General features: G+C 40.0%; 1 protein-coding gene across 1 annotated transcript; it reads left to right on the forward strand.

Moving 5' to 3' along the window:
* The first annotated feature begins 386 nt into the window (after window positions 1–386).
* HADH (hydroxyacyl-CoA dehydrogenase) lies at window positions 387–17,628 on the forward strand. The gene is made up of 8 exons (XM_056489399.1): window positions 387–609; window positions 3,476–3,604; window positions 4,888–5,045; window positions 9,624–9,750; window positions 11,031–11,120; window positions 12,630–12,702; window positions 15,758–15,874; window positions 16,907–17,628. Exons 1-8 carry the CDS (start codon window positions 481–483, stop codon window positions 17,023–17,025), a joined length of 942 nt encoding a protein of 313 aa, XP_056345374.1. The 5' UTR covers window positions 387–480; the 3' UTR covers window positions 17,026–17,628.
* Window positions 17,629–22,296: the final 4,668 nt, after the last annotated feature.

A 22,296-nucleotide genomic window follows, 5' to 3' on the forward strand; every position in this document is an offset into this window, starting at 1 on the left:
AGGGTGATTTGACATTGGAATGGGCTGCCCGGGGAGGTGCTGGACTCACCGTCCCTGAAGGTGTTTAAGGAAAGACTGGATGATGTGGCCACCTGGCGCCATGGTCCAGTTGACATAGTGTTGTTTGGTCACGGGTTGGACTCGATGGTCCCGGCGGTCTTTCGAACCCCATTGATCCTGCGATCCTGTGAGCAGCGGCAGCGGGAAGGTGGCGCTGAGGGCAGCGCGGCGACCTCTGCGCAAAGGGCGGGCATCAGCGCAGCCCCGGCCGGCCCAGCGCCAGCCAAGGGCTGACCTTGGCCTCGCTGCTGGCTCCTGAGGAATGTGAGGTGAAGGTGAAAGACCCAAGGCGCCTCCCGCCGGCGGGCGGCTGGGACCGGGGCCCGGAACCTGCCCCTTCCCCCGGGGCGGAGCGCGGCCCGGCCCCGCCTGCCCCGGCCCCGCCCGTCCCGGCCGCGCCGCTCGCTCCGTGCCTTCGCCATGGCTTTCGCCACCCGCCACTTCGTTCGCGCCGCCTCCTCCGACGCCGCCACGGCGGCCGCCAAGAAGCTGATCATCAAGCATGTCACGATCATCGGCGGCGGCCTGATGGGCGCCGGCATCGCCCAGGTGAGCGCGGGGCGGGGGGGCGGCGGCGCCATGGCGGGCGGGCCCGGCGCGGGCCTTTCCCGTCCCTGCGCTCCGGGCTGGGCCCGGGCGGGAAGGGGCTGGCGACCAGCATTAGTAAAACCCGAAACAGAGCAAAACAAGGCTCCTAGCGCGATGTGTTACAGTCCGTGGTCAGACTCCTTCGCGCTTGCCTGTCCGGGCTGTTTGTTCGGGGGGCGGTGGCTGCGCTGTGTCCCGGCCGCTGGCAGAGCGCGGCGGGCTCGGGCTCGGCGCTGCCGGGGCGGGGTACAAAGTGTACAAAGCTCTCGGCTTGCTCAACTTCCACTCTTCTGCTGATCACACGGCTGGCCAGAACCACCAAAGGCTGATGGTTTAAATGGCTTAACGTGATTCTTAAGACAATGCGTGGACTAACTGTAAACAGACAGTGGGAAAATGATATGTGGAAAATGTTGTTTGGGAAGAAGATTCTTCTAACTTGGCAAGGGAGCAGATCAAGTAACATTTTAGACACTTTACCAGTAGAAGGTGGCAGCTAAAATGAGGATTTAGCTGTCAGTCATCTTCAGAATTATGAAGTGGTTAATATTTAAGGAGTACTCATTTTCCCAGAGTTTAATCTCAGGCCTTTGGCTTTTAAGTTCACCTTTAACTTGACAGCTTTGGGACATGAAATTGGAGTCCTTTCAGTGATTGAAAGTTTCTGCACTTAGTTCATTCAGAGAAAGAACTTGTTGCTCAGGATACCAGGATAGTTGACAAACTTCACAAAGAATAAGAGGAGTAGGCAAACATCCAAGCAGAAAATGATTGGGGCTGGAGCTGGAGTTCATGAATAACAGTTCTCTATTTCAATGAGTTAATAGGTTTGCTGCTCAGAATGAAAGATTTCTTACATTCCTTGCAAATCTCTAGCAGAAGGAGTAAAGAGGCATTTTTTTTGTTTTGTTTTGTTTTGTTTTGTTTTTGCTAAACTTGGAAAAAAGTTGTTCTTTCATTTAAGAAAGATGTGCACTATGCAAAGCTTATAATTTTCCAGGTAAGTGAGCTGACCTTGTTCTGCTGGACTGCACATTTTCAGAGAGCAGCTTGTCAAGAGAAACATGTCTGGTATTTGACAGTAACAGGGGTTGCAGGCCTCTACCACTGTAAAAGACCCAGGATTGTTTTGCTGACCATCTGCCTCCAATATATCAATCCAAAATTATCTCAAAGCAGAGGTCATTATAACACTGAGTGGTGTCTCCCCTGTACCTTATTAATAAAGGTGATTTTCATCCCTTTTTGAACCCTTGAGAAATTGTGTCTCCTCTTGCTTTTGCATGCTAAAAGGTGTGGCTGAAAGCCATAATTTTTGATTTTGCCCTGTGAAAAGCACTTCTGTATGCGAAAAGCATTAATTGACTCCCCAGCACTCATGTTTCTTGTATAGCATTCTTAAGATCATTGGATAGTAGAGTTTAGGCAAGTGTGTGTTTGAGTTGCATGGAAATGGTATGATCTTGTCTCATTTGCATTCTCCCTGTCCGTGTAAATATGGTGGGAAATGGGAGATATTAATTTTTCTAGGATTTTTCACCAGCTGTGACACCAGTGATGGTGTCATAAATGGATCCTCAGTGAAGCATCTCTTAAAAATGTACTCGATAATGATTTTTCATCTGAAGATTAAAGAGTCTTGCTTCACTGTTACAAATGATCAGCAGCAGATGAAATTTTAGAAGCCTGGTTTAAGGAGTTTTTATGGAATGACCATAGTGAAAATAAAAAACCGAGTTGATTAAAGAATTATCTGTCTGCAGACTTACCCCTTGTTAAAGCTCTTCTGCTGCTGTCCAGAGACAATCTGGCATTTCTTTATTTGCTAGGTTAGTGAGGCAAATTGGATGCTTTTCTTCAGAAGATATCTGTGCTTTTGTTTCAGCTAGCTTTGTCGGAGTAGATCTTGCATAAGTCTTTAGTCATCAGATGTAAGGTTAAATGCAAAGTAAAAGACTGTGGAAGGGGAGCTCTGAAGTTTAGTGACTTTAAAACCATCAGTAGAACCATGTTTTAATATCTGTTTTGCACAGCTACTAAATCACAATTCTGTTAGTTCAAGGATTCTGAAAGTGAAGATAGGTTGTTGCTAACTAACAAGAGGAACATAAATAAAGTAAGAGTGAAGATAATGAGCAGCTGATCTTTAATATGCTGATGCAGTGTGAGACAGTGACATTACATGTTTGGAATTAATTTAAATATCAACCAAAAAGGCAATCCAGTGCTGCTGCATGCAGCTGAGCCAATGTTTGCACCAAGGGCATAATAAGGAGACTTTGCAGCCATTCCTGTCTGTGTGCAATCCTGGAGTGGCAAAAGTTCACTGCTGCTCCCAGCTCCCCTGTCACCTTCCTGTTGTTGCAGGAACATGCTCATGGCCTGACAGCAGAGCTGTGACCTGGGGACACAGGGTTGGCCAGCCCTTGTACCACCTGCTCACCCTGCCAGCATTCCAGTTTTGGTGTCCACAGCCCTTTTCATTACGAGATCCAAGGCTCTCAGCTAAAACACTGTTCCTTTCAAGATGGCTATTTGTTTTGTAGCCACAGCCACAGAATTTAGATGCCTTCAGACACAAGATTCTGCAGAGGGTGTGAGAGATTTCTTTATCCTTTTCCCTCAGGCTGTTTGAGACCTTTATCCCTTCAGCATCACCCCAGCTGTATACAGACTTTTATGATTTTTCTAGTCAAGTGCAGTTAATTCAATGTCTTTTAGCTCACTTTTGCCTAAATGCTTGGCATATTGCCTGTCTACACAAATCAATATGGTTGGTTGTTTTGTGACAATGATGTTGAATTTTTGGTGTTCTTTTACCTTTCAGGTTGCAGCAGCCAGTGGTCACACTGTGGTGTTAGTTGACCAATCAGATGAAATCCTTAAAAAGTCTACAAAAGGAATTGAAGAGAGTTTGAAGAGAGTGACAAAGAAGAAGTTTGCAGATAAGCCTGAGGTTGATGCCTTCTTCTTTATTCCTCTAGGAAAACTTGAAAGAATAAAAACTGCCATATTCAACTTATGACATTGCAGTTATGCATTATAGAGTGTGTAATTATACTTGCTTAAAAAGAAAACTTTTTTTCCCAGTGTGCTCAAGAACCTAGACTTTCAGTGTGTATTTTTTTTTTTTAATTTAGGGAGGTTGAAAGATGTATTATGTCTTACTTCATTTTCTTTCCTTAATAATAATTCAGCTTTACAACGCAGATTTAAACCAACTTGGCAATCTTTTAAAACAGATGCTAAGTGTGAAATGGAGTCAAATTATTCATTGTAACTTAAAAGCAAGCAGTCTTTGAATTCTTACCTGGGAATGCACCCATTTTGTCCAAAGACAAATAGTAACAAAATTGTCTTAATATGTGAACAAGGAGTCTTTTATTGTTTTTGTCCTTCTTGACACTTGGGCACAGGATTACTGCAAAGGAAGTGAAGAGTGCAAGTGACACATGTTGGATGTATAATTTTGCACTTGCAGCAATCCACTATGGAGCAGCTGATGAGTCTAACTTTGTATCCTAAGGGTTACTTGTTGCTGTGCTTGTTTCTCTAAAGTCCACAACAGATTTATTTATTCTTTTGATACATATTAACATATACAATGTGTGCTGATACTGATGGTTGCCAGAAAGTGATACAGCAGACAAAGGAAATGAAGGGCTTGTTTGCAGGAGTATGAAAGTGCCAGGATGAGTAGAGCATACGTACATAATTATGGGGAGTCTTGTAATCAAAAAGAAACCGTCCACATAATACTTGCACTTTTTGTATGATATTATATTCTACCATGTAGAGTTTTTTGAATTTGTACTACATCTCCTTTTACCCTTGGCTAAAAGTCTTGCATTTCTGTTTGACTTCTGCCCTCACAAACTATGTAAACAGATTTACCAGTGAAAAACATTTCCCCCCACTTTTTCACTGAAACTATAACTACTGATTGACCAGCCAGGTGATCACTCAGACTCTGGTGCTGAAGGCTGGACTACAGCAAATGGTCTTCCTAAAAGAATGAGTTTAAAGATCTCTGCTTCAGAACAGGTTTGATTGGCTAGGAAAATTTTGTCAGTGGAAAGCATTGTAACTCTACACACTTAGAACTTTCTCATTGATTTGGAAATGTGGCAGACTGCCTGCATTTTGGGGTTGTCAAAAACACCAGCGTACACAAGGAGATTCTCATGTAAAAGTTAAATCACTGTAAATAGACATTACAGCTGCTTAAAAATGTTTTAGGATGGTGCTGAGTTCATTAAGAAGACCTTGAAGAACCTCACAACAAGCACAGATGCAGCATCAGTGGTCCACAGTACGGATTTGGTGATAGAAGCCATTGTGGAGAACCTGGAAGTTAAAAATGAACTCTTCAAGACGCTGGATAAGTTTGCTCCAGAGTATGTGTATTTTTCCTGTTACATTTTGAAACTTAGACTATTTTATTTCCTATTTTTATATTTACAGTTAGTTCTCTGTTTTCTTAGCTGCTCTATTTATAAATGAGTTTTGCTGTCTTAGATTAGCTCCCGACTATCATGGTGTGGAATAGTTGTTGTGCCAGGTGCATGTGTTACAACCATCCTCATGCTTCATTTGCTTGTTGCATTGCTTCATTTGTTGCTCCAGGTGTGTTTAGTCATTAAGATTGCCCATCTACTTTGGCAAGTCAAATCTAAATCCAACTACAAATGCAGAACAGTAGAATTGTTCCAGTACACATGGGCTACTGTTAATGTTGTGTTCCCATACTTAAATAGGGAATTGGGATGCTAAAGTATTTGTTTCCAGCACACCTGACATAAACAAGTTTTAAGAAGTCTCAGTCAGCTCAATAATGTCTTAAGTGAACTAACATTACTTTGTATTGTCACAGGAGTTGTGAAACAGCCATTGCTGGTTATTATGTGTGGTGTAAAAGGGTAAATAGTATTTTAGTAGGCACTCATTCAGTTACTGAAAGTTCTTGGAAATGTCTCTGAACTATATTTGATGACTGTTGGAAGTTACTGTTGAATTGTATCTAAGTCCAAAATTGCTGTTAAGGTGAGTATGCAGTCTCAGAAATTTGAGCCTTGTAATTGATGAATCAGGATCACAGGACCTTGACTGCTTGCAGGTTAATCTGGGGGTATTGGCTAAGAGGTGTTCTTGTCTAACCTGTAGACTGGGCAAGCTGTGCTTTAAGTATCATGTCAAGGGAGAAAAGATGTTATCATTAGTTGACTTCAGCCTGGGGAAATTTTCATACTTTCAGTAATTAAAATTGCCTGGTAATTTTGAAAACAGTAAATTATCACAAGCAGCCATGTACTGAGCAGAGGGTAGCTTGCTATTACCCTGACACCCAAAAGTAAGTAGGTGCCTTCTGCATTTATGAGAGTACCTTGTTATGGTTGGATTGTTCCTATTTTGTGCAAACAGACCGTTGATTGCCTGCGTATTTAATGGGCAAATTGGAGTGTACTAAATGGTAAACTGTCTAAAAACCAGTCAGCAGGGAAATGTGGGTGTGGGAACTTGGAGCCTCACTTAAAAATATGTGTGTTTGGAACACCTGAGGCTATTTTTTGTAAGACTGAGCTGTTTACAGGATAGCTGCTGTAAGATTACAGTGTTAAAAGCTACTGGGAGTTGTTCAAATATGCTTCTCCCCATTGCAAAAGGGATGATTCTGTAGAGTTTGGAAAAAATGGCTAAGACAAGAAGCCTTCCTTTTAAAGAAGATATTTGGAAATTATTGTAAACATATTGATATCTTATGTGTAGGATAATGGAAAGTGAAGTGAATGGCAAAGAAAATGGGCGGAGGTGTAGAAAGTAGATAAAAATCCCATCAAATAGTGAAACTTAGTAGTCAAATGTTTAAAATACTAGCTTTGGATACAAAAGGTAATTTGTAACTGTGACAGTATAGAGTTGCAGCTAGTGTGCCTAGTGGGGGGAAAGACAGAAACCTGTAGTGAGTGTTTTTCCATGTGTTAGAAGGAAGCAGTAGGCTTTGCTCATCCCACATGGCACTGTGCTGGAATGGAAAGCTCTCTCTGTCAGTACAAGAATTCTACAGCCTGTTCTAAGACTGAATAGTTCAAAATTTATAAACCTATTTTATAGACTGTTGTGCCAGATCAGTAGGGGTGGCAGACTTGTGGTTAATTGGCAACAAAGACAGGATTTGTTTAAAGACAGCTTTGAGTCTCAGGAGGAGCTTTGCTCCTGGGGGGCTCTGGGCTTTGGTGACCCTCTGAAGTGTGGGTTATAGGGAGAGACCTGTGGGATGCTGTGGAGGGAGAACTTGGCTTCATTCAAATATCAGGGTGGATGATAGCAGGTAGAAATGTGAGGGGCTATGTATTAGAGTTGTTCTGACAAGATGATGAATTCTGCCTGGGGAATACAAGGTGTGTGAAACTGTGTTTTTCTTCTTTTGTGCTGTATTTCATGTCTTATGCATTTCCTCAGCTGCAACATGTGCTTGTTCATGTCCGATTTGGAAAACATCTCCAAGGAAAATAAAAAATCTGGGAAGTGCAAAAAGCTAAAATATTACATTGAAAAAGCATAGCACAATTAATTTAATTGCTCCTCCTTTTCTTATAAAATAACTGTAATTCCTCTGAAAGTGGATCAATACATGTAGGGGATGGGAGAGTTATTATTTAGTTGAGAGAAGTTGTATTTGTGACAGGGAGTGAATTTCTCTTAAGTGTTCAAATCAAATGTAATAAGCCAGGAGCATTTGGCAACCCCAGAGCACCTTGGAAACTCAGGGTATTCCTCAGCAGGGTAACTGTCCAGGTGAAACAGTGGATGCTGTTTCTTAGGTGTCATTATCCTGAGAACATACTGGTTTATGTTCTTGGAGCTTTGCAAAAATTTATGTTCTTGGAGCTTTGCAAAATGCAGAAGGCAGAATTGTATGTTGAGTTCCTCTCAGTATTATACTCACCATATTTGGTATTTATTACTGTGTTATATGGTCATCATTTTTGGAGCAGAGCAAAGCATTGCTACTCAGTCTTCGGTTTTGTTTTCCTTTTCTTGAATGGAGTCAGTCTTGCATTTCCATTTTGAAAAAGATCAGGCTAGGATTATTGTAGACACTGCATCACTTTTCCAAACAGGATCGTAACGAATATGACTAAGGAACTTTTGGGTATCCACTTTAAGAAATTTTCTGTACTTGCTTTCTGCCTTTTTTTCTGGACTGTAGGAAATGCCCATCAATATTCCTTGGTCTAGGATTTATCTTTAGATGTGGAAACTCAGCTTGGACCTGGCCAGTGTTTTCCCAGCTGTTCACTGTCTTGAGTGTGTTATATAACTGTTAAAGAAGGCAGCTGGACTGTAAGAATCTGATTTATTGGAAGTACTTATTAATGTTCCTCTTGTGTTGGGCTCTGCTTTTGACGTCTTTCCCTGAGCCACTAGATGGCACCAAGAGAAAGCACTCTGGTGCTGGGAAGGCCACCTCTCTTCACTCCTACTGGCTTCCCAATGCCTCCCAACTCTGATGTCACCTGAAGCATGGATTGTGTAACTCTAAGTCACAGAAGCAGGAAAATTCTATTTTAAACTCAACCGAAATCAGAGAAGAAAGTATAACTAAAATGCACTTATTCAAGTGCAAGTTCAATGCTTTTCTTTTTTCCAAAGCTTTCTATGGTGTGAGGCTGCAGAAGGGGTACTGAGGTAAAATCTCTTAAGTGAACTCAGATATAAACCTAACAGTTATTACATTTCACAAATCCATGTGCTTCTATTTTATGTGGATATTTTGATTTTTATATACAGTGGCAAATTTTTGGTGAGAGTTAGTGGCTTTTGTATGCACTGACCTTTCAAGGTCAAAACTATGAAATGTGGAATGCTCCTTTTAGTACCTCACCTCAGAACAGTGTAAGGCCACTTTATGCTGGGGAGATAATAAAAGAATATTTGTAAGAAGAGCAAACAGGAATTTTCAGGATTTTTTATTTCCTTCAATAGAAAAGAAAGCATAATAAAAAACGAGAAACAAAGTGGTTGTTTTTGTCTTGAAATGCTTTTTTTAATGCCGCTATGATTTGTCCCCATGCCTTGGACATAACTTTTCTGAAAGCTCTGTTTTAACACTGTAGTACAATGTAAGCAAAATATCAATTAGATAAACACTTGCTGAGTCCAGTAGGATAACTTTTTGAAGGGATGGTAGGATGCAGTCCAGAATGAAAGGTAGGTTTTAATCTCTAATTTAGTTTCTGATTTTCATGATTGGAAGAAAAAGCCATTCCTGTAAGGTTTTTGGTGTGGTAGCAGGGCTGTTGAGGTTTTGAGATATTTTTGGGAAGAAAAACCCAAACAAACAAAAAGCTCAAACCATTATAAATTGCAGTTTGTAAATCTGGTTCATGTCTGGAAAAGGACTTCATATGTCTTAAAATTCTCGGCGTTTTGTGTATCCTTTGCAGTGTCCTGTGTATGGCAGATCTTAAATTTTGTCTGTTTTCTTCCTCCATCAAATCTTTGCTCTGGTGGTAGATTTGCTCATCATGTCTATCACAGATAATTTTAAAACAGAGTAGATTGAAAATTTTGTGTAAGACTCCAAAGTGCATTTTTGATGTGGCATGTGATTTGGTTTCAATAGATGTGTAAATGCTTTTAACAACGAATAAAAATACCCTTAGGTTTCCAGGATTGCTGAAGGAATTATCTAGAATGGGTTTGGGGATTAAATAAAATTTTCTACTTGTGCAGTCCTTTTTTCTAGCACCTATTTAAAGTATTAAGTATAATTCCTCAAGAATCAGAAAGCTGCATGGTTTTTGCAGTGGTTATTTAATCATTGTTGTGCTTAGACCTCAGCAAAAGGACCATGATAAACTGCAGGGATATTTTTGAGAATTCTTGGATGGTTAGCTAATGGATGTTTATTTATGTTTAGTGCCTCAGTCTCCTACTGTCCTTTATGCAGTCTATATATTTCTTATTTCCAGGCATACGATATTTGCAAGCAACACTTCATCCTTGCCGATCACAAAGATGGCAAATGCAACCACCAGGCAGGACAGATTTGGTGGTCTCCATTTCTTCAACCCTGTGCCTATGATGAAGCTTGTGGAGGTGAGTGTCTTATGAGCACACCTTACAGGGGCTGTTATCATCATGTTCCATGGTAGCAGTAACTGCAGCCCAGCAATGCAATTGTCAGCAGTGGGCTTTCAGTTGGATTGACAGAGCAGATCTCAGCTTGCAGCTGTTCTGATATGGAATTTGCTGCATCTAGTGAATAGAGGGTACTGCTGTCTCTGTTGAGGGGTGGGTTTAAGAGACAGAGGTAACTAACTCCTTCAGTCTCAAGGCTCCTAAATTTTCCACTGAGCTGTCAACAGAGGTGCTGTTTTTAGCCATCATTTCAAACAGGGAGGCTTCTTCATAAGAAGTGCTACCAGTGTAGCACTAGTGATACCAGTGTAAAAATCAATAGAAAATGTCAGGAGATGAATCTTCTTGCCTTGTCACTTTTGTAATGGGTCGGTCAGTTTCACTGTTTCTAGTGCTACAGGCTGGGAAAGAGGGGCTGGAAGTCTGACCAGAGGAAAAGGATCTGGGAGTGCTGGCTGATAGCTGCTGAACATGAGCCAGCTGTGCCCAGGGGGCCAAGAAGGCCAATGGTATCCTGCCTTGTGTCAGGAATAGTGTGTCCAGCAGGACCAGAGCAGTGACTGTCCCCTATACTCAGCACTGGTGAGGCCACACCTCAAATGTTGTGTCCAGTTCTGGGCCTTTCACTACAAGAAAGACGTTGAGGTGCTGGAGCAGGTCCAGGGAAAGGAGACAGAGCTGGTGAAGAGCCCAGAGAGTAATTCACTTGAGGAGCAACTGAGGGAGCTGGAGTTGTTTAGCTTGAGAAAAGGAAGCCAAAGACAAACCTTGTCACTCCCTAAAATTACCTGAGAGGAGGTTCTAGTGAGGTAGAGTAGCTGTTAGTACATCTAAATGCAACACTTGTTATATCAGAAACGACAGCTGTTCAAATGGTTCTCTAGAGTGATGTCCTTTTGTTTCCCAACAGAGACTATGTAGCTTTTAAAGTTGTTTTGATATGCTATAATCTTCTAAGTGTGCTTTCAGAAAATGCTGCCTTTTACCATCCATCCATAGTGGCTGAGTGGGAAAGAGTCTTAAAGAAGGACAATACTGCAAAATGCTGTATCTAGGTGTAAAATAGCCTGTGTAAAATAGTTCTGTGCCTGTTACATATCTATCCATTGAAGCTGTTTTTTGCCAAACATTTTGTGAGTTTCTGGAAGAGTGTTCTGGATTACATTGCTGTAATGGGGAAATGAGAGAGATTCTGCTCATAAATATGCTTATGCTCTCTCTGCCTTTCCTGTACCCAGGTCATCAAGACTCCAATGACCAGCCAAAAGACTTTTGAATCACTTGTGGATTTTAGTAAAGCAGTAGGAAAGAGTCCTGTCAGTTGTAAGGTGAGTATGTTTTGACAGTATAGTGTTCAGAGCGTCTGTCTTTGTTAATTTCAAGGTGGTAGGTTTTAGTAGATGTATGAGCACTTCAAGAATTTCCAGGCTGCTTCTTGTCCAGTTCATCTTCGTAATTAAAAAATTTGACAAACACTCACATTTACCACAAATTCTTCAAGGCCCAATGACAATAGACATCTTGTCCAGAGCAGCAAAACTCACAGATATTAGGGCTTACTGTTACAGAGTCTTTTTTTCAAGCCCTGCAGAAGCATAGACTGGAGAGCTTAAGCAGGAGCTCATCTTTAGCCATGCCAGAGACAAAACTGCTGCCTCTTGTACTGTGAGGCAGTTGGCTGAATCCTCCATGGTGTGTGCTCTTTGCAAGTTTTTCTTATGACTGCAGTAACTAGACACATATTAATCTTAATTTCTTCTCAGCTTTGGGTTTTTTCTCTAGAGAAACACCCTGCTTCGAAAGCACACTTTTTCTGAATCCATTAAGCTGTGGTCTGGATGGCTTTATGCAAGCTACTGCTTTGAGTTTCACAGCCCCCAGGAGACAGTTGATCATGAAAAGAGGGGCATGCAATCCGGTAGATACCAGATTAATTAATTCAGCTTCTGGGTGCTGGACTCTGTTTCTGGCTATGTTCTCTAAATTCTGGCTAAATTGTTCTGTGGCCTCAGTTGACTTTTCTCCTATTTCTGTCACAGTTTAGTACTATGCAACGTGTAGAATATAGGATGAATTGTTATAAATTAGCTTGGATAGAGAATAATGCAGTATTCATGCCTGAACTTTTTTTTTTTTTTTTTTTTTTTTTTTAAATTCCTGCTTATAGAAGAAACATTGGTTGGGATTCTCTGGATTAAATATTGAGATAAAGTGGAATGAATAATAAACATCTGAAACAGTAGTAATATACAAAATAATACTATATTTTCAAAACTCCTTCTCTTGTGTTTGATTGATTGTGATTTGGATTGATGCTTGTTCAAAAGAAGTTTTGTATTCATTTGTTACGTTCTGACAGCATGTGTGGTATCTTTTCATTGTTAGTGTTAATATTTGCTGTTAAAAAATGATCCTAACTTTCAAAAGTACAGATCACCAGTGAGCAGTGGGGGAGAAGCAGACTATTTAGTCAGGAGTGCTTCTGGTAGTGGACACACACAAAAACCTGCTGGAGAAGAGCTGCTTTTCTCCTAATCTTAAGGTTAGACTCTTGATAGAGAAAACACTAGCCATATTAAATAAGATAAATTGCTTTGGGCTTTTAGTATTCTTAATGTTCTCAGTCATGATGACTATTTATGTGCCATTCCTTGTTTGAATTTCACAGTGTTTTATGCTTTAATACTGACCAGATAAATGAGATGAAAAATACAGTTCAGAGAGTATCTTAAGTAATGATATGGTGTCTTCATCCACTTGTTTTATTTGTCATGTAGCATTTGAGTGTAGTTCTGGTAAAGAGTGTTTACTTAGAATCCCTTTTTTATTTTTCCTAGGATACTCCAGGGTTTATTGTAAACCGTCTCTTGGTGCCATATATGATGGAAGCTGTTCGACTTTTTGAGAGAGGTGGGGTTTTGACTTCAAGGGATGCTGACATATAACACTGCTAAATGTTACATTGCTTCAGAAAAGCCTTGAGATTCTCTCAAAATTTTCAGGCATTAAAGGCTGGAAGTGAATAGGAAATGTTAAATATGAGCCAACATGTGTAGCTGGAAGGGCCTTGCCTTCACTTTGAAATGTCAGGTTATGCAGAGTTGGAAGGTACTTGCATGTGAAATTTCTGGGGTGGAAAACATCTCTGGCTTGGAGGTGGCAAGATGAGTGTAGTGCCATTATAAAAATACCCTGCCAGCTCTTTGGGAGCTTTCCTCTCTCTGTCCCAGGTGACATTGGTAAAAGTGATTGAAAGTCCCTTAATGGGACCATTAATAAAGTTCTCCTGAGTTCGCTTATATGGGGTTTATGAAAAAACCACCAGTTTAGTAGTAAGTGTTGTAATAGTGTCGCACAATGGAACTGGCACAGAAGTGATTTGAGCTCAGCTACTGCCACATAAAACTTCCTGTTCCTCTTCTGTGTTGATTTTTAACATAGGTTCTTCAGGAATTCCAGTCTCACTGCTGTTCTCTTTTACATTAATATGTAGGTAAAAATAATCATGAATCCCCGAAGAGCCACTGAATTTTTCAAAGCATTGAAGCTTGTTTTGAAAAGAAGCCAATAATGAATGTAGTGGATAAAGATGAAATTACAGACTATAATTGCTTTTATTTCAAGTGCTCTGCTCGTAGCTCCATGCTACTAAGAGTGTCATTTGAAACATTTTGTTTTTGAAATCATTGCTTTTTTACAGATGAAAGCACTCCATTTTTCAGGATTCCACCAAATATGCTTTAAATATTAAAAATTTCTTTTAAAGCACATGGAAGGGATGGTTTGATTTCAAAAAAAGAAGAAAAAAAGGAACAACACTACTTGTTTATCCATCAACAGATGTACCTAATTACATCTCAAAGGGAGAAAAGAGCAAATTTAGTGACTTGAAAGGCAAAGGCATGAATGCGAGGGGGGCATTATTCTTTTAGAGAAAGTCAGTTTTAAATAAAGTGTCTGGGTGTTTCAGTGTGTTTAAAAGAGGTGCCTTTGTTAAGTGATATGTATCATTGTGTATATTTCAGGAGACAACAGAACTATTAATTATATGCAGAAGAAAACAGTCACTGAGTTTGTATGTTAAAGCTGACTGCTTTTGCCTAAGCAAAAGAATATTTTGATTTAATCTTTTTTCTTTTTGTGTTTTCTCCCACATTATATATCCAAACTTGCTAAAGTTCATTTGTGACATTTTACCTCTAATGAAATCTATTTAAAAAGCTAGTTGATGTCTTGGGAAGGCTGATGGCTGTCTTTTAATTCATATGTTCCAGTGAATCAGGTTAAATTTTTGCCGTATCCTTTGTGCTTATTCTCAAAGTAGACACTTGAGCCAGATTGTCATCTACATTAAATGAAATTGTGTCTCTTTCTGGGTAACTCCAACCACTGAAATGCCATTTTATTGGGCTATCCTTGAGTTGTTATTTATACTAAATCTCATTCTGTTAAATGTGTACTTTAGCATAAGCAACATACCTTTTAGTATATTAACCATGACTTAAATGGGGCATATTGTAAATATTAGTGTATAGTGGTACTGCTCTGTCCTTAGTGGAAATGCTAAAAAGCAGTCAGCTAAGTTTCCATGGAAGTCTGCTTTATACTAGGAGAGACTAGAATGAACTAGGGATATAGCCCTTGTTTGCCCTTTGACTATTTTTATTGCATTGTAATGAAACTGTCAGGTGGCCTAGTCCCACATTTGACAAAGTGGGACAAATCTGTTGGGAGAATAAGTCTGCAATAATATCTGCATTAACTGCAAATGAGCTGAGGATTTGGCTGTGTTTGAATTTGGGGAACTGAAATTATGTTAGAATTAGGTAAGGCCACCCTCCACAGCTTCTCAGAAATAAAATGCAACTTAAAAAAAACATTGTCAGCTTTAAAGAGTAAAATGATGTATATATAAATTATTAGTTCGTACAGAACTGTCACTGAAGTTGTTACCTTTACAAGAGATTTTGTAATTTTATTTCTGGGATTCTCTGATCTTAGGCATATAAATTATGCAGGCTGTGTCTGCCAAGCTGCTGGACACCGTGGATGCTTGTGCAAATCAAGCATGGGGGTTACTTAACAAGTACCTCTGGGGTTTGTATAACTTCATCCTTTTTATAGGATCTGCAGAGAAAGTCTGCCTTTCTCAAAGTATGAGTTGGAGGTGTGCACTGGAGGTGCATCTGCTTTGATGACAGTCTAAAATATGCATTCTCAGCTAAAGAATAAGGTTAAAGTTAAATGTGGCAGTGCAGGATTTGTATTTTTATAGGTGCAGACAGTAGAAGTAACAATTTTTAGATAATTTTGATTTATTTTTAAATAAGTTTGGAATTCATGAATTCAACTGCACCTGCACAGTCATTTCAGGTCTCTCCTGTCTGCCCTCTCTGATCCCAACAGATATCCTCTGGTGATAGGTGCTGTAGCTAAGCATGTTACTCAGCTGCTCCTGCTCCCCTCTCCATGCCTGCCTTACCCATCAGCTGGATATCACTTGTGTTCTGCCAGTTGTAATGTAAGGGTAGCTCTGTCCTGTGCATCATTCAAAAGCTGCTGCTGATCTCATGAAGCTGAAATTGAGTTGTTTCCTCACTTGCCCTGTTCTGCTGCCTCTAAAACAGCTCTTGTTTCTTCATAGTGACCAGTTCTTCCTTTCATTGTTCTGATGGGGTCAGCATTGTAGCTGTGGCTCCATCAGTAGTGCAGTGTATTGAAATGCAACAGAAAACCAGGAAAATGGAAAGCAGGCCTGCAGGGCTTGCTTTTATTTTCTTTTTTTTGTTTTTGTGAGAGGTTCAACTTTATGCTCCAGCATGTGTATGCTGACTCCAGTTTTTGTGGCAGAGATTTCTGTGAAGTGCTGCACCAGGGTGAAATAACACCATGTTAATTATTTATAGGTGGTGCCAAGGAGATGCGGAATCTTCTCTGTTCATCAAACTGTCAATCTTTTCTCTAGGAGATGCATCAAAGGAAGATATTGATGTTGCTATGAAGCTTGGGGCTGGCTATCCCATGGGTCCATTTGAACTGCTGGACTATGTTGGGTTGGATACCAGTAAATACATTATAGATGGTACTGCATGATTTTTTTTTCTGCCTTTCCACTTCTTAGCTAAATTGTAAATCTTCTAATGCAAATGTGACTCTTAATTATTTAAACTAAATGTTTATGGTAATAGCCTTTGAACTGTTGAGGAGAAAGGAGTTAGAATTCAGCTCAGAAGGCTGTGTGAGTACAGCATTTGTATTGCATGCCTGTACCCCTTTGTACATGGGGACAGAACAGTGGTGGCTTTGCTGACTTCATGAAGTGCTGTTGGAAAATAATAGTATTATTAGCATTAATTGTACTTTATATAACTAAAAAGAATCAGTAGGAAGAGTGACATGTACTGGAGGTGAGGAATTCTATGAAAAACACCAAAAGTTGAGGTTCCCTGTCCGTTTTCTACCAACCATATTTTCATTCTTAATAGGAAACCCAGTAAATATCTCAAAAGATGTAAGTGAACCACCTCCCTGTCACTTCAGTTAATAAGTGAATGTCAATGCAGTAACAAAAACATACATCATTGGTGATGGCTTGTTGATGGTTGTTGTGCTCTTGAATGAGCAGCTTGAACATTCTCTGAGGCAGAATGTCACTTTGGCAATGGCATTTTCAGTGGAGCCTCTCTTGCTTTTAGTCAGTACTGTAGAGTAGTGTTATATTGTTCTAAGTAACTACATGTTTTGCAGGTAGAAATTTAGCTTGGAATTTCTTTGCACTTGAATTTCTTTTCAGCAGAGCCTTTATTTTATTTTCTTATACTTAACTATGTTTCAAAAGTTCTTCTTAATTGTTTTTAAAAATTCTAAGTGGTGGAGATTATAAGGTGTTTGGAGCACACTGAGCCTGAAGACTAATTGTTAGATTTGTACATAATCATCAATACCGACCTGGGCTTTATGAAGGTTACTGCAGGGTCTCAGAGAGCCTAGAAAAAGTTCCAGTCCTTCTTCAGTTTTCTGACCTTTGAATATTTTTCTAAGCATGTGCACATCTGTATTATCTTTGCATATAAACAGAACTGTTACTAATTCATTCACTTCCCTTCCTTTCCAGGATGGCATTCATTAGAGCCCAACAATCCTCTTTTTGCACCCAGCCCACTCCTGAATAAACTGGTAAAAGAAAAGAAGCTGGGTAAAAAGACTGGAGAAGGATTTTACAAATACAAATGAACTCTGGACTTCAAGAGGTGTTAAGCTATCTGTATGTGCTATTCAGCATTGCCATAATGCAGGTGTTTAAACCTTTCCAAGAAGGTACAAGCTGCATTTAGAACAAAACTCACCTGTGAACTGAGTGATTGCACTACTTAACCATGGTCAAAGCTTGATTTGGTAGATTGTTTTTTTTCTTTTAATTCCAAAAGCTTTCTATGTACAGTGCCTTCATGAATTGTTGATCTTTCTCAGGTGCAGTACAGAATGACAAGTGAATTTATGTATTTGAAACATTATTATATTGATGGGGAAAATCCTAAAAATAACCTCACTTTCATAAAAATAAAATTTTCAACAATTCTGTATTGAGTGTGCAGGCTTGCAGTTGTGTCTCAGCTGGAGCCCACAGGGTGGCAGTCTCTTCCCATGCTGGCAAATGCAGCCTGGAAAGGAGTGGGTTGTTTTGTTAGGATTTTCTGAAGTGCACTGCTAATCTGTAGATGCAAATTACAGTGCCTTGAACAATAATGTTTTGAAGTACATATTTTAAAATAAAGAGTCCCACAATTGCAGGCTCTTTCCAAACAGAAGGTTCCCAATAAAGCATTTAAAAGCAGAGCTCATGATTAATGTTGTAGTTTTCTAGCTTTTTCAATTAGTAGTTGAGGGCCTACTATTCCTAGGTGCTGTAGAAACATAATGAAGATTTCTAGGTGATTTCTGTTCTCAGGGGCTTAAGCTAGGATGCTGGTGAATACTGAATGTTTTCTAGAGTCCTGTAAATTGACTTTAAAGTGTAATTTTTGCACAATGCATTACTACTACTGTAGTTGAGTACCTTCAGGATTGCAGTTGGGAGTTTATGCTGTTTAAAAAGTAACTGTCTCTGGCTGTGTGAGGCACCCTTCTGTTTTGCAACTTCATTTCCTTGGGGCTTAGCAGAGCTGAATTTGTCTATGATGGGAGTGCATCAAATCCTGTCTTTTCTCCAAGTATCACAGAGCAAGTGGGCATGAGGATTGGTGTTCCAGTTCAACTCAGTAGTAGTGTTGTAGTGTTCTTTTACTTTCTGTACTTGATGTTTCTATATATATATTTAGTTACAGAAATTATGATTAATTATTTAATACCAAGTTGCTTCTTCCTCCCTCCTCCATCATCTAATTTAGATTGCATATAAAGAAACTGAGTGCTGACAGAAGTTAGTTTCCTGGCACATGATCACATAAGAAATCTCTGAGTAGAGAATAAAATTTTTGGTTTATTGGATCCTGGTCCTTATTTACATGTTATCTAATTTTGAGCCACTTGCCTTGAAAGAAAAGGTTTAAAGGAAAGACACAGTACTATAAGCAGTCTTTTTTCTTTACTAATATACTGTTAAACTGACTTGGTTTTACTGAAATACTGCTTACATATGAAGTCTGTTTCACTGGAGGTTCTTAATACTTGTAGCTCAGCTTAGTGGCTTTTAAATACTGCAGGGTGAAGTTAGCTTCAGTACTACTGTTTTCAGTAGTAATTAAAAATGGTAATGTGTATGACCCTTCTGTCTTAAGTAATGCTTTTTTTTTTTTTAAACAAAAAACATTTAGATAGAAGTAATTTGCTACTGATCCCTTTACTTGGATGATGATCTTTAATTTGGAAAGGGGAAGGTTTATAGCAAGGCATAGGGTATTTAATGTTAAATGTGCAAAATATTTTTCACTAGTAAATGTGATATTTTAGAAAAATAAACTTTCCCTAAAACTGTGTTTTCCTTTCAGAAGCTCTAACAGGTACAGTATGTGTATATGTAGTAAATAGAAGAAGCCTGAAAAAGAGGCATTTGTGAGTTGGACTTGGTATTTGAGAAGAGACTTCTATTTTTTTAGCAGAATAGGCCCTGTGGAAGTACTTTAATGGTGGGTGGGGAAAGTTTATTTTATCAGCATGTGGAGTGCTATGCTAGGATGAGTAGAGGTGAGGTAACGCATAAAAACTTCAAATGCTCCCTCTTAAATCTAGATGAGAATGCAGAATGGTAATTGTGTGACTGTAGTCATTGAAACAAGATAAGCCTTCTCTTTTGCTCCTCAGTGGGGAGGCATGGAGAATGTAGAAGTCCTTTTAAGGGAGGAAACCTCGGAAATTACCCAGAAGTAGGATATTAAGTAGTCGCTCCTGAATTTTACAGTAATTTCTACAGCTTTGAAAGTTTAAAGATTTCTAGAGAGCTTAAAGGATATGTAATGAAATAAAGGAATTGTCTGTTGCCACCTTTTCCTCAGTAAAGATTATTTCCCACCCCTTGCTGTGGCTTTAACTTGAAGCAGAGGTTCATGATCCACCTTCCACTGCACACACTGTTGGTGAAGGGGAATCTCCTGCTGGTCAGTACCTCAGATTAGCATGTGGTGCATGAGACCTGCTCTCACCATTCAGCTCTCCTTGAACTGTTATTAACAGTGGAAAAAACGAGGGATAGGAGAGAAAGGAGAGTAGGGTGTTTGGTTTCCCTCACAGCCTGCTTTTAAAACCTTTAGTCTTTATTATCATTTCTGTCAGCAGGCCCCAGAGATTTAAGCATGTGCCCCACTTTGGTCAAAGCTTTGGGATGTACGCTTGGCACAGCTCGAGGGCAGCTTGACAGCCAGCAGCTGAGGAGTGGACGTGAGCCCAGCAGCTGCAGCTGGGAAGGTGGCTCCAGATCCAGCATCTGGGGCATCTCAGCTGCCAAATGTGCTCCATCTGTGGTCAGCCTAGCTGCTGACAAGGCGGAGGAGAAACGGGAGCACTGCACATTTTAAACACGGACTTGAAAGCAGAAGCTTTATTGGGCAGAGGAGTCACTCTGCAGGAGTGGCTTATGGAGGATAAAGTGCAAGAGGCAGCAGTAAAGTTTGATCTAAAGAGGAATTAAATGTGTAGAATTGACTCAGCTACAGCATAAAATAACTTGAAAAGGTATCTTTTTTTCTTCCGTAGATGAGTTGTATTTGTCCCCCAAGACATCTGACCCAAGAGTTTTGAGGTGACAATGCAAATATCCTTCAAAAACCAATTAATAGGAGTTAAGTCCAGCATCTAGCACGGGCTCTTCAGTGATGGCTTGTTCTGTGGATGGGGCTTTTACACACCTCCAGGTATCTGCAAAACTTCTGAGGATCATCAACCAGTCTCTTCTGGAGATTCACTTAGTGGGTGAAATTAATGAATGTTTATCAGAGTGAAGAAGAAAAAATAAGAAGTTTGCTGTATAAAGTGAAGTGTAGTGAGATACAATTGTCTTGTTAAATCTGTATCTGTTATTAGTACGAGAAGGGCACCTGTAGAGGTGTTTCGTTTGCCTGCCCAAAAGGTGATTTTGGTGTGAAAAGGTTTTGTATGTTTCTGACTTTGTGCCAGGCTTTGGTCAGTAAAGTCTGTAAATGAGTTAGTGTAAGATAATGCAATGCAGTATATTTCTGTGTCCAGGTGTGGTGCAAGGAGGTGGGTGCTAGAGGATAGAGCTACTAACAGATATTCTCTGTTGTTTAATGCATGCTTGTTACTCTTGCATCTAGAGAAAGCCCCTTTACTGTACAAAGTGACTTTAAAGATGTGAGCAAACTACACACAGCTTCTGTAGTTTGTAGAGACCAACTTTTCCTAAAAATTTACTGCTGAGAGTTTTGGAGCTAGCTTTTTCAGGAAAGGAACCTATAGCTGTGGTGCTACATTCTTCCTTTTCTAACTAGGACCACAGCAGTGACACACATCTCAGTATTTTTGTTCACTACAGTTTGTAACCATGTGAGCAGTTATAAAACTGACCTAAATAATGCCTTTTCCTTGTGCTTTTTGGAAAAGCTGAGACGAGGCAAAAGCAGATGCTGTGATTCTTTTGAGAGCTAGATCTTTTCATGTTATATATTCCTTCAGTAGCTTTTCCTGTTATTCACAGCCAGAGGGATGTGCTTCCACTGAATTCTGTTAGAGAAGGGTTAAGTAGAGCCACAATCTGGTAACTGTAAAGATGATTTGTAGAATGATCTGCCTTGAGCTTTATGATCTTCTCAAAAGTTCACATCAAAACTGAAATCACTCTTTATATACTGTTTACTATCCAGTATAGTTGTTTCTTCATAAAGGCAATGCTATGCAGAGTCTTAAATGAAATCTATGAGATCACAGAACAGTCTGTGATGATGTCAGGTGTTACTGATAATATACTTGATTTTGATTTGTATGCCCGTGGAGCAACTTTGCATTTGTTCAATTCACTCTTTTATTCCCCTAGAGGTTTTCTATTTGGTTTTCCATAAATTGCAAATAACTCAGGGCAGTGCATTCTTTGAAGAGAAACCAGCACCATAAAGCTCTATTGCTGGCTGGAAGTTTTGGTTGCTTCTGGGGCAGGAATAATACAAAACATCAAACCTAGTTATTAAAGGAGCCCTTTCTTTTGTCATGTGGTGGCATGAGGCATCACAGTGAGGCTTAAGGCCAAGCTTTGTTTCCAGCCTGGGGTCAGAGGCTGCAAGTTGGCCATGGCACAGGAGGATATTTTAGCACAGGGCTTTTGCTTGGCGGGCACTAAGGAACTTGTCGCTTACTTTGGCTGTCCCATGCTGCCAGATAACAGGATTTTTTCCTAGCCTGCTGTTTGCTGCTGCTTTGCTTTGTGCATCTCTGTCCTGCCTGGTAACAGCTTCTTCTATTCTGATCCATTTTTTCTGCCAGCAACCACTTCTAGGGTGGTTTTCTGTAAATGGAGAAGCCCTTACAGTATTTGCTAGTTAAAGAATGCAAGTTTTTTGTCATTAGTAACTTAAACCTCCCATTTGGAGTCTTGGCTTCAGCAACAAAAATGTTGTGGATTAACCACTTTCACCAGCAAGAGGCTTTCTGATGAGCTGTGGGAAGAAGTGTATGCTTGGTGGTAGGTCTACAGTAAACAGCTGGAATTTGCAATGTGGTGAATTAGCACCAAATAAAACCCCCCTTTTTTCTTAATTATCCTTGCATACTCAAATGGATGTATTAAACATTTGTGCAATAGAAATTGGTAAAACCACACATCTACAGTAAGTGGATCTTGGTTGGGCACAGGCTGACATTTCTCTGCTCTGTTGGTGGCAGGACCTATGTAGGTAACACGTAATCCAATGGAGGGACTGCTCTGTTCCCTGACTCCCTGACTTGGATTGGAGCACTGCAGTCATTGGAAGGAAGCCCTTGCTTCAGCTCAATCTTCACCTACTTTACATTAACTTTGTTTGAGACCTCCTGCTTTCACTCCTACACAGCCACAAGCATAAG

This window comes from Oenanthe melanoleuca, chromosome 4, assembly GCF_029582105.1.
Source record: "Oenanthe melanoleuca isolate GR-GAL-2019-014 chromosome 4, OMel1.0, whole genome shotgun sequence".
In the NCBI taxonomy this organism is placed as follows: domain Eukaryota; kingdom Metazoa; phylum Chordata; class Aves; order Passeriformes; family Muscicapidae; genus Oenanthe; species Oenanthe melanoleuca.

Excerpts from the sequence above, each read along its gene's own strand:
- HADH (XM_056489399.1), top strand. The coding sequence starts at position 481 with ATGGCTTTCGCCACCCGCCACTTCGTTCGCGCCGCCTCCTCCGACGCC. Across the intron at positions 9,751-11,030 it reads CTATGATGAAGCTTGTGGAG|GTCATCAAGACTCCAATGAC; the intron begins GTGAGTGTCTTA and ends TCCTGTACCCAG. Across the intron at positions 11,121-12,629 it reads AGAGTCCTGTCAGTTGTAAG|GATACTCCAGGGTTTATTGT; the intron begins GTGAGTATGTTT and ends TATTTTTCCTAG.